The sequence below is a fragment of the Haliotis rufescens genome, unplaced genomic scaffold (assembly GCF_023055435.1).
Source record: "Haliotis rufescens isolate VD_foot unplaced genomic scaffold, xgHalRufe1.0.p SCAF_46, whole genome shotgun sequence".
Classification (NCBI taxonomy): domain Eukaryota; kingdom Metazoa; phylum Mollusca; class Gastropoda; order Lepetellida; family Haliotidae; genus Haliotis; species Haliotis rufescens.
This window is the reverse complement of record NW_025964179.1, coordinates 3,196,390-3,209,520: the sequence shown is the minus strand read 5'-3', so window position 1 is coordinate 3,209,520 and position 13,131 is coordinate 3,196,390. Positions and strand designations below refer to the sequence as shown.

The window sequence follows — 13,131 nt, the reverse complement described above, 5'->3', positions numbered from 1 at the left end:
CCCTCGAAAAAATCAAATAGAAATTGTTATATTTCTTTGCTTATTCCTTAATTTTTTTTAATCTACCCAAGATATATTATGATTCATATTTTTATTATTCTTGTTTTGCAGTAGGAATAAGCATTGTCTTTCTTTTTGACTTAACTGAGCAGCCCTGTGAAAGGTTTTGCCATCCATGAATTCCACTTGGAAACTGCAAAGATAGTGGACATTATAGTATAGCCTGGCATGTTTATCTTCCACTTCTTATTGAGAAATTTTTCAAGGTCAAGGTAATGCATTAACAATCGCCCATTAAAATAATTGCGGTTGCACTTTCGCGAAACATATTCTTTTATCACTGAAATTTGTATGTGCATTTTAGGATGTGGTCCTGCTTTGAATATTTTTTATTTTTGTCAAAGAAAGTTGCAGGTCAAGGTCACTGGGTTATTTCAAAACACAAAACAATGTTTGCCTATGTCACAGTGTCAAAAGTCATTGGCACATGTCACCTTTGAAGGCCCTCATAGTTATCAAGATATATGGTCATAGCATGCATTGCCAGATATTACTGCTCTTTTGTTCAACCTTGACATTTCTCAAGAAGTTCAACTGAATCTCAAGGTCACAACTGGGTGTGTGTCAAGAACATGTTTATATTTGTCATATCAGTCGACCACTGCGGCCTACTTTACCTAATTAATGTGTCATGTTTAGTTATGACGACACTGAATATATCCTTGTGTTTTGACAAATATTTATGGCCCAGGTGAATTTTCTTAACATATGTTTTACTTATGTCTAAGGTCAAATCCACTCTCAAGGGCATTTTATGAGTCACACAATCAGTTGCTGAAAGGGATTTCAAATTTAATATAGATGTTATGCATAGCCTTGATAGGTGTCAGGGGCATAGGGGTTGCCTCGGGGTCAAGGTGTTCGTTTGTCACGGGGGGGGGGGGGGGGCACGGGCGGCCCAGTCGTCTAAGGCGCTGCGATTCGCTGTGCAGAGTTGCGTCCCTTAGACACGCCAGAAACCTAAGATTGTGGGTTCGAATCCCGGTTCGCCCCGATTTTGTTTCTAGGTTTGTCAGCACCATACCCGTGCTCGTGGGGTTTCACCGAAGTGGTAAACGTCTGAGACCTGCATCACTTCGGGCTTTCCTCCCACATTAAGCTGACACGCTGTGATATGACTGGAATACTGTTAAAAGCGGCGTTAAACCCAACTCACTCACTCGTTTGTCACGGGAAGGCCTGGGTTCTATGTCCCACATCAGTAGAATGTGTGAAGCACGTTTCTTGTGTCTCCTGCTGTGATATTCCAAAGTGACAAAGTGATGTAACACCTTATTCACGTGCTGTTAAACTCCAAGTTCCCATTCAAAGTTTAACCATTACTTTTATGTTTTGTAAATCTAATTAAGGGGTCAACAATAGAAATTCACAGGAAGACTTACTGTAGATAGTTTGCTTATAAGAGAGGCATTTCTAGCGTATTACAAGGACAGCTGTTGCCTTGTTGGTATTTTGTGATAGTAGTGATGTTATGAGATGAGTTTCTGTGAGTTGTAAAGTCAGTGTTCTAAATTCAGCATAAAAGTCAAGGTGTCCTTATCATAACCAGGGTATTACACGATATAGAAATGTGCATCTCTCATGCACAAATGTCTTGAATGGATGCAGAAAAGAATATACTGTCATCTGGATGGATGCACAGTAATATTCATTCCTGTAAGGGCCTTTAGATTACTTATTCAGGGGGTTCCCTAGACCCCTAGTGTTGTAGGTCAAGGTAAAACCATGCATAACCCTTATGTTAAGAGTTTAAGATTTAGGGGGACTCTAGAAGCCCCACTTAATTTTAAATATAAGTAACCAAATTGACATGTTCATCGCTATCTGCGTACTTGGTACTCAGCTTTTGCTACAGAAAAGGCAAGGCAATTTGGCTGCTTCTCTTTTCCATGTAATTCTATCCATAATTAGATTTATCTTAATTCTTTTACCTGTTCTTTTCTTTGCTTTTATCTTGTTTCTCTGTTAAGTGCAATAATCTTGAATGCGATATTAAACACAATTTCAACTCACCTCACTAAGTGACCTGGGTAACCTAATGACCTTGTGACCTAGGTAACCCAGTGACATTGTGACCTGGGTAACCTAGTGACCTTGTGACATAGTGGCCTGATTTCTATTCCCAACATGGGTACAATGTAGGAAGCTCATTCCTCTTGCCCCTGCCAAACAAAGTGAAAACTATACTCAACTTTTCTGTATTGATCTTTTGTAATGAAATTTTTGTGAATGTTTTTGTAGTTAGAACCATGTACATGTTTATACGGATAAATTGGAACATTATGGAAATGTTGAATATATTTGTTGCAGAAAGTTATAAGAATCATTGATTATATCTTACAGGTGTGAACATAATATTTTTCTATTAATGCCAAAGATTATGATCTTATACTGAATGGAGAAATTCATGAAAATTACCCCCCCCCACCCCCCCACCCCCCCCCCCCCCCCCCCACCCCAACTTTTTGTGAAACTTGTGAGAAATAAAGATGCACGTCAGGTATTATACATACTTTGAAAGATGTGACCAACAGCTCCAGGGAAGGGTATCCTCAGAAAAATAAAGTTGTTACATTGATTTCCTTGTCTTGGTGATTGTGAATAACAGCAACAAAACCCTTTCCATATTCATAAGAAATATCTCACACCGATTCCAACAAAATCACAAGCATGTGTTTGTGAATCACAATCAACTAGTGATGATACCAGGTGTTTTATAAGTACGTGTGACACAGTGACTGTGTGACGCAGTGACCGGAACATTAATCTAGACTAGACATCGTTGCATGAAAGGGTGATCAACGTGTTGACCTACCCCTCACAAAAGTACTCAATAGCATTTCCATTTGCTTTTATGTTACGATTATGAAATCTACTGAGGGCCTCTTCCACGTGGTTGCGATTGCGTTGTGCTCATTCAACCAAATACGGGACCCACATTTCTAATGACTTGTCTCTCCTTTGGGATTCGGGGTTAGTAGGGTACCACCCTTGGTTTACATAAAAGGTGACTAACTAAATTGATCGGGTGCTCAAGTCAAGGTGACTTGCCCAGGACCAAAGAGATGGATTTTACACCTTTGAAACATGCAAATACAGTAATCAATGCATGCAGTGATCGGAAACAAACACAAATAGAGTAGTAAATGCATCCAGTGACCAGATTACTTTTAGGATTCTCGATATGAACTTTCAGCGTTTGGTTGATATTAATCCTTGCCTCCTTGACTATGCATTAACTAACCGAATTTCTAGTTTAAACTCCACTTGGCATTGACGGAACTCCTTTTCCCTTAATTTACCTTGATGCTAGAACAACTGTACGAAAAACGTGTCGCTAGCGGTATTCGAACCCGTGAAGTCAGTATCGAAAGCTAACGAATGTAGTCATCTGGTAAGAATCGTGTGGAATTACAGTGACATTTAATGACATTAAGGCTATTAAGTTACCCGTTTATGAAGGGGGATATTTGTGAGTTATTAAATGTTTCTCTTTCCGTGATCATAGCTATGCTCAGGGGCGGTCGGGTAGCCTACTGGTTAAAGCGTTCGTTCGTCACGCTGAAGACCCGAGTTCGATTCCCGACATGGGTACAATGTATAAAGCTCATTTCTGGTGTCCCCGCAGTGATATTGCTGGAATATTGCTGAAAGCGCCGTAAAACCATACTCACTCACTGTGTTTGTTCTATATGAAGCTCTAAAATAAATATCCTGAACGTTTCTGGTGTCATGATTGCACACAAAAGCAGGATATTTTGTTAGTGGGTATGGATAGAAATGTCAAGAATCCCGTGTTTTGTGCATTTTACGAAGGTGAACATTTTATTGTTTCTACTCGAGTCCACTCACGGCGTAAAAATGCTATCCAACGAGAATGTAGTATTTACATTAACATCTTGCCCAAGACACAGTTCGCAAAGTTTCATGTTCCCGAAAGCAATACTCTGTCATTGCGTCCCACCCGTACACAAATTATCACTTGTGCATAATATCTTCAAATATCAAATAAGCTGTATAATTGTTCCGGTTACCTTCAAAGCTGGTATATATAACAATGATTTGGAATGAAAGGTGAACCAATTTGAAAGTCTGTCTTTGGAAGGATTGTAAGTGAAATGCCTTAGCGCACTATCCCCAAAAATAAAAGATGGAAAATCACTGACATGCACCAAACTGGCATGTCAAGTCGGGCTATTGTCACCGCCATTAACATTAAACATTCTGTAAGCAGTCGACTCATTAGAAACCCTGCATAGACTGGAAATGTGAGGGGCTTGCCGAGATCAGGACGTCAACGGAAGACCAATGCCAGAGAGGACAGGATCCTTGTGCTCCAGGCTAAAAGGCAGCCAACTTGCACTTTTTAACAGATTGTCCCTTAGCACCACCAGACGTCGACTGAATGCAGTAGGAAGGCCAGAAGACCACTCCTCGCAGCTCAACACATGCGGGACCGTTTAGCCTGGTGTCAGGCTCGAGGACGCTGGAACTTGAGGTCATGGATGATGATTCATTAGTCTGACGAGAGTCGGTTTTGATTGCACCACACTGATGGTAGGACTCGTGTCTGGAGGCAGATGGGAACACCTTATCATCAGCGCAACATCCAGGGAACTTTGGCATGTGGTAGCAGCTCATTGATGGCATGGGGATGTTGCACCTTTAGACATTAGATGGACAAGGTACCAAGATACAGATTTATTGGCACATGCAAGTAACCAGGATGTATACCGTAGACGGCATGTTTTACAGGTGGAATGGTCAATGTTTGAGCGGGTTTGCTATCCGCGGTCAGTAACCGTATCTCGTGCAACAAAGTCTTTTGTTTGTTTGTTGTTTAACACCGCACCCAGCACTATTCCAGCTATATGACGGCGGCCTGTAAGTTATGATTGTTACTAAATCATTGAAATACATTTTAACTGTTGTCAAAATCGCAATCTTCCGTTTACCTATGATCGAAAAATTAGATTTTCAAGGGGATTTAAATCCTTGGTATATATGCACAGCATTTAAGGTTATTGCACACGTCAGAAAATACTTGATATCGATGCACATCTTATTCACATACATCTAGAGAATATTATGTTCATTGTGATTTAAATATTCCTCTATTTCAATACCTACGTTAATATGTGCACATTTTGCTGCCAAATAAAACGTATATATCAAACATTAGGCGTTAAACAACAAGCAAACACGACAAGAGTACATTGCCAAACTCTGCTATATATACTCACCGCTAGAAGAAATGCGAAGCACAGAATCATATAGAGAAGTATGTACCCCTGTTATAAGATCACGTTTAAATAATCAAATAATGCTTGACATAAAAAGCAACAAAACCCTTTCAATATTCAGCAAAAAGCAGAGTCGATTGTACGATTCCGACTATAAAAAACAACCAATGATTCAATGAACGAAAACGACAAAAAAACTGCCTATAATCATAACACATCCCCAGGAAGCATGAAAGCATAGTAATTAAAAATAAACGAATAACAAAATCTGGTAATGACATAATAAACATTGGGTTCAGAGTCACGTGAAGAAATTTGTTCACTTACGCCCCATTAATTGGTCAAGACGCAGGCGTCTGGTGAAGCCAGTGCTCTTATATGGCTGTCTCTCTAAGTACCTTTCACCACCTTCATTTTGACGGAGTAGATGTTCTTCAATACTCTCCCTACGGGCCAAGATGCTTACCCAGCTGTTGACAATTCCGTAGCGGTGGTGTTGAGTGGTAGGTGGAGGTTGACGTAGTTGCAGTCGTTCCCGTACCACCACCCCGTGCCCTGAGACTCGGCACACCCTGCAGGGTCTGGGTTCCCGGCAGCCCCAAATCTCGCCCCCAACAGGTTCCGGTTGTCGCCATAGACGAATCCATCTTCTAAATCATCAGAGGGGCGGTCGGGTAGCCTAGTGGTTAAAGCGTTCGCTCGTTACGCCGAAGACCCGGGTTCGATTCCCGACATGGGTACAATGTGTGAAGCCCATTTCTGGTGTCCCCCGCCGTGATATTGCTGGAATATTGCTAAAAGCGGTGTAAAACCATATTCACTCATTCACTCACTCTAAATCATCAGAGCTGAAAACGTCCCACGACACTTCATACTTGTCACTGGACCCTTTCAGGAAGAACTTGCTGTAGTAAGCATGACCAGAGAAGCCATCCCCCACGATTTCCACATCCAGCTTGTAAGACTCACTCTTCAAGATCTTCTCAATCTTGTTGAGGCCTAAAAAGGAGGAACAACCTCCAACGTCCCCGAACCCGATGTCGTAGTCGTCGTACTGTCTGTTCATGAAGTCGGTGTCACAGCTCGGGTTGCGCTCCTCGATGTAGGTGTATCCCCCATCACCCAGGTAGCACTTCGCAAAGAACGGCGCAATGACATCCAGGGGCTTTATCTGTATAACCTCGATGTGACCTGGGACCGTCAACCCGGCGGCGAACGCAGCACTGCAATCTGTATAGAAACATCATGTTATATAAGATTACATGTATCAGTTCAAGGGGCCGTGGGATAGCCTTAAAGCACACATGGGTGCAATGTGTGAAACCCATTTCTGGTGCCCGCCGCCGTGATAAAAAAATCAAATCAAATAGGTTGCTCCTTAATTCTTATATTCAAATAGTTTGCTCCTTTATTGTTATAACCAAATAGGTTGCCCTATATTCTTATAACCATTTAGGTTGCCCTATATTCTTATAATCAAATAGGTTGGCCATTTATTCTCACAATCAATTAGGTTGCCCTTTATTCTTATAATCAAATAGGTTGCTCCTTATTCTTACAACCATTTAGGTTGCCCTATATTCTTACAATAAAAAATAGATTGCCCTATATTCTTATAACCATTTAGGTTGCCCTATATCCTTACAATCAAATAGGTTGCCCCTTATTCGTATAACCATTTAGGTTGCCCTATATTCTTACAATCAAATAGGTTGCCTCTTATTCTTATAACCATTTAGGTTGCCCTATATTCCTACAATCAAATAGGTTGCCCCTTATTCTTATAACCATTTAGGTTGCCCAATATTCTTACAATCAAATAGGTTGCCTCTTATTCTTATAACCGTTTAGGTTGCCCTATATTCCTACAATCAAATAGGTTGCCCCTTATTCTTATAACCATTTAGGTTGTCCTATATCCTTACAATCAAATAGGTTGCCCCTTATTCTTATAACCATTTAGGTTGCCCTATATTCCTACAATCAAATAGGTTACTCCTTTATTCTTATAAGAACTAAATCTGTTTTACAAAATGCCAGCTGTTTAACTGTCTTCATGCTTATGTTATTTTTGTGTCTTGACTAATTAAATGATTTTATTCGTGTTTTTTTTAATTTTTTATAATACAAAATGTTTTGCAATGGCGAATAAGGGCATATGAGGTGTACTGTATTCCAATATCTTTGAAATTGAATGTTTTGCAGAAAACATTTTGCAGTGTTTATATTTATCAACTGCTGTTTTCGGCACTGAGTGAACTGATTTAACTGAAATTGATTTAAATTCGTTACATTTTAAAGTTAAAAGTAATCTGGATACCACTATTTTTTACAAAACATTTATTTTACTGGGAAGGGGGAGTTGAGGTAAAATGGAGTCTCTATCGGAAAATGGGCTGTGTTTCATTTGGTTATAACAGTAACTAATTTTGTAATGTGAAGTTTACGCGATATACGACTTTTCCACAGGACGAGAGGTGGGTCACATGACGTTTTTCACGTGACTGTATTCCTGAAATGACGTAAACACTGACTACTTCCACATTCCTGGTGAAAACTCTGGAAATTCCCTCGTACGAATTCATACAGAAGCGTTGTTTCTCATCATTTAGACCCTTTAATTTTGAACGTAGCGTCTTAGCATACTCTGGGATAAGTCACAGAGTTTGGTTGCATGCCCGTTCAAGGACACCCTCGCTACAACCCATCCTAGAGGAAAGAAAAACAAAAAATCCAAACTATCGTGGTGACAATCTACAGCAATCTATGAATTTACCGTAGTATCTATTTGACACATCTTTACAATCATCTTTCAATGATCGGCCAATTATTCCGGAATGGCCTATTAAAGCTAATAGTAAGTCAAGGCACCATGCGTGTATATGATCTGTTATTATATCTGTTTAACAAATACGGTTTTGGGCGTTAATAAAATACACTGACGCAAGTATATTCTAATCAAATCAAATGGATAATTGAATATGCTTTATTTTACATATTACATAACATCACTACACAAAATTTGGACAGTTGCAGTAACACACTACGGTGATCGCATTAAACATCACTTTGAACAGTATTTCAGTTATATCACGGTGTATCTGACTGATGTGGGATAATAATCCGAAGTGGTTCAGGCCATCCAACGGGTGTTCGCGAAAAGGTGATCGTATCCTGCCACACAGGTGGCACCCGTCACAAACACATGCAAGGACAAGTCAACTGTTCACCTGAACAAAGAACGGAAACACACAATGATGCCCGTCCTCGCTATTCCCGAGCATATAAATTATATTGTCCGTCAAAAACTTGGACGAGTATAAACAATATGTTCCTACAGGTAATACATGCATACATTTGACAAAATGAATTGACTCAAAGCATTATTGTTAATCACAGCGTATAGACCCGGCATGCAGATGAACTCATCAGCGCATTTTTACACTTCATTTTTTAATTGGCATGTTAGACTTGTATTTCATAACTCAGTTTTATTTGCACGGATCACTATGGAATCTTGGAAGGGGCATTGTCGCGCTGTCGTATTGTCGCATTGACGCCCTTACGCAAACAAGCAAAACATGTCAAAATTAACCAAAGCGCGACAATTGGACAACGCCACATTTTGGGTATTTGTCGCATTGTCGCGTTGCAAGATTCAATTTGCATTTATTTCATGTGACAACAGACCGCCGTCATATATCACTGGAATACTGCTGAGAGCGGCGTTAAAACTACATGTGTAGTACCAATTTAATCACTCTGTTTCGAATATTCAGCAGCAAAAATATATATTAACCAGCTGTGAGGAGAGATATACGATTCTTATAAGCAGTCAAATAGGGATGATAAAGGACCCCTCACTGATCAGGTTCTTGTTTACTTAAGAGCAGAGTTGGCCATGTTATATAGAACTATATAGAAAATAAAGGTTTAATTTCTCATTCTTGGAAGGTGTTTAATAATAGTTTTTGTTTGATTGTTTGTTGTTAAACGCCGCACTCAAAATATACCAGCTCTAACTGGTCTTATAGTGTAGCGCGGTATCAACGATTACTATATGATATCCTCACTTGTCATCGATGTATTGACATCGAACAATGGACGATAATTCGACAGCTTATTCGAGCTAAAAATAGCTTCAACAGGGACAGTACCGGTGGTATCAACATTTTCAAGGTTAAAAATATGTATCTACAATATATAATCTAAAGGAGCCAAGAACAATATTGTTTTGTTAGTGCTTACTTCCATGGATAGAACTGAGGCAATCTGGGCTTGCCAAATCGTTCTAGACTTGAGCTGGAATCCTTTTAAATTTATTCTCTATGGTCTGGGAGACGTACAATGGTGTCAGTATCGCATGGAGAACGGACGTTTGGGAGAATCCAGCTGGGTCAGTGTAATCGGATATATTGTGGAGTTTCGGGTTTGGGCTGTTTGCTGAATAGAACAAGGGCTCACGAACAAGGGCACAATGTAGAGATTAAAGGCACCTCTGTTTATATCAGATATGTTATTGTGATTTGAAATCTCTTTTTGAACACTTGCGAGTTATTGTATACTCTGTATTCTTTCGTCGTGGTAGAATATATATTTTCTATGTTGCTTTTTGAATTATCTACAAATAATGAGAACTACAATGTAAACATCTGTCTGGAGATATACAATAATACTACTGAAGGGCATATCTGAAATCTGGGACTAATCGACTTATATTTCATTCTTAAACACTGTCCGTTACAGGCATTCTAATCATTATATTATACTTTGTACAGTTTAAAAGTTAAGAAATATTGCATTTCAAATAATTGCAAAGTGTGTATCTTTCCACATTTTGAATTCATTATAATTTCTGCAATAAAATCTTAACATCATATAGTGATATAAACGAATATGATCTATACTGTGATAAATGAATTATTAACTTCGTATTATGAATTAAATAAATTGAAATATGATAGTACATACTATAATTATTTTAATCTGTTCGTGTGAGTAGGTTACGAAAGATCGAGGCAACTCACCAACGTAACCATTTGTGAAAAATCAAATATTAAAAGTTTAGGGGTTTGAACATGTGCATTGAATGACAGACAAGAAAGCAACGCAATGATTACATTATGAATCAAATTATTCTATAAAGAAAACTAACTATATAGAAAAGAAAGGTTTAATTTCTCATTGTTGGAAGGTGTTTAATAATAGTTTTGTTTGATTGTTTGTTGTTAAACGCCGCACTCAACAATATACCAGCTATATGACGGCGGTTTGTAAATAATCCAGTCTGGGCCAGACAATCCAGTTATTGACATCAAGAGCACCGATCTATGCAGTTGGGATACAATGCCATGCATCAACCAAGCAGCGAGTCTGACCACCTGATAACGTTAGTCGCCTTCGTACAAGCATGGGTTGTTGAAGGCCTATTCTAACCCGGATCTTCACGGGTATTTTTTTAAATAATAAGGTACAATGAAATTCTGTATATGTCCATAATAAGTGTGTATAAGTAAATGGATAATATATCCATACACGCCAATTAAATGGGTTAGACTGCATATGGCCTCATAGTCGCCTATAACGGCAAGCATGGGTTGCTGAAGACCTATTCTAACCCGGATCTTCAAAGGTCAAGTGGGATTCAATTGATATATTAAGATGAAATAAAACTGAATTATATGTGCTGTTTACATATCGAAAGTTTGCCAAATTGTTACAAAATGTTTGGCCACAGCAAGGCTTCGTATTCACAACTTATTGTGCTAGGCACAGTATAACTCATGATTCTGGACTGAGGGAGGGCCGTATTCCTCCTTGTGGGTCCCCTGCTTTGCAATATGGGACGGGAAAACTGCAGGGGACGAGGGCAGTTAACTTGATGATACAGACAGATAGCAGAGATCATTTTACAAATACAAGCACATCCAGTCCCCAACCCCAAGTCTGCATTTATCAATACTTATACCTGCCACATCCTCAACCACTTAACTTACTTACACAATCATATCACTACATGTTCAACAACCCTCGTATCACAACGCATACACGCACGCACGCACACATCGCATTCATCTTTCCCCTTTATCCCTACAACCATCTCATTGTGTCTACGTCAGCCATCATGGATACATGCGCAAGCTTACATACATAATCCATCCTCCCACACTTTCCCCAACATCCATCGAACTATAACTGTTTCCGCCTTCATGTATCGGTATTCGTGCTTACATACATACACCCTCCTACCATTCCCCTACATCCATCGCACTATAACTATAACTATAACCGCCTTCATGCATCCGCACTCATGTTCACATTTCATTGCATGCATCGAATTACACGTTTAAAATATCGTAAATATTTTACAATATGTTCATATATAAAATAACAGCAAACAGAGAGTATTATAACGCAATAGATTTCATCCGTCAAAAAATCACAGAAAGAAGGGCAGCCTGAAATTTTACAACTGCATCAGAATGCACTAAGACGTTCAGCTGGTCAGGAGGTGAGAGTTGCGGAAAATTACGATCAGTTACGGATCTCCATTACGAACATCTTAAGTGTGAATGAAGATCACAGCTTGCTATAAAGTGTACTTCATCCCTGCAGATTTAGCAATATCCTCAGCTATAAAATTTATGTCTAAATGCTCATGTAGACAAAGCCCCAAATGTTTATAGGCATGACCATATTATATTCCACGCAAATATTTCCACATTAAAAACAAAGCTAGATTGAGGCTTTGAAGGCATTAACTAGTGATACACATAAGGAAGAAAATGTATCGATGTCAACGTCTTTATTATGAGGAACATAACGTTTCGGAGTAAAGCCTTACTCCTTCATCAGGTGAATTAACGCTTTGAGGAAGAGAACAGATATACACTGAAAGGCAAAAGAAACGTCACTTCTGAAAATACTGATAAAACTTAACAGACACTGGCAGTTACATGTTCTGTGGTCAATAAACACATTTATCGTGCTACTGCTTCTTTTTGTTGCCTTTTATCAATTGAGTTTAAAATGGAGTGCTTTGCCCAAACGCAGCCTACAAAAGTGCAATGGGACTCAGTTGCGGAAAAGTCTTGTCAAAAACATGATGCACGTGCATATCGTGGATGGTATGGGTATAAAAGACACCCAAAACTGTTAAGCTGGCTTTCGTTATTTTGATTCATCAGCCATGCCAAGATTATCAGGAAATGAGAGTCAACAAGCGATCGGAAGACTGCAAGCAGGCCAGAGTGCACAGGTCGTTGCTAATGCATTCAATGTCAACGTCAGAACGATATATCGTTTGCAACATCGCCACAACACCACCAACACCACCGACGACCGACCGCGTAGTGGTCGTCCTCGAGTCACTACTTCCAGACAGAGGCGGTCGGGTGGTAAAAGCGTTCGCTCGTCACGCCGAAGATCCGGGTTCGAATCCCGACATGGGTACAATGTGTGAAGCCCATTTCTGGTGTCCCCCGCCGTGATATTGCTGGAATATTGCTAAAAGCGGCGCAAAACCATACTCACTCACTCACTCACTCCCAGACAAGATCGGTTCATGATACGCCAACATCTGCAGAACCGATTCCGAATGGCCACTGAAACAGCTCGGCAAATCATTGGCAACCACCAGCGTGCCATCAGTGATCGTACAGTCCGACGTCGCCTAACTGCCAACAACATCTTGTGCCACCGTCCTGCTCGTGTACCCATCCTGAGAGATCGTCACCGACAGGCCCGACGGCAATGGGCCAGGCAGCATCAAAATTGGCGTCAACAGCAATAGAGAAGAATCATCTTCACTGATGAAAGTCGCTACTGT

The 13,131-nt window shown here is 39.8% G+C and overlaps 1 protein-coding gene across 1 annotated transcript in view; it reads right to left on the bottom strand.

Annotated features, from left to right (window-relative positions):
* Positions 1–6,125: 6,125 nt before the first annotated feature.
* LOC125372737 (fibrinogen-like protein 1) overlaps positions 6,126–13,131 on the bottom strand; it is a 32,963-nt gene continuing 25,957 nt past the window's right edge. Inside the window, exon 2 of the mRNA XM_048383239.1 lies at positions 6,126–6,533. Within this exon, the coding sequence (XP_048239196.1) occupies positions 6,133–6,533 (401 nt within the window). The 3' untranslated portion in view covers positions 6,126–6,132. The remainder of the gene's footprint in view (positions 6,534–13,131) is intronic.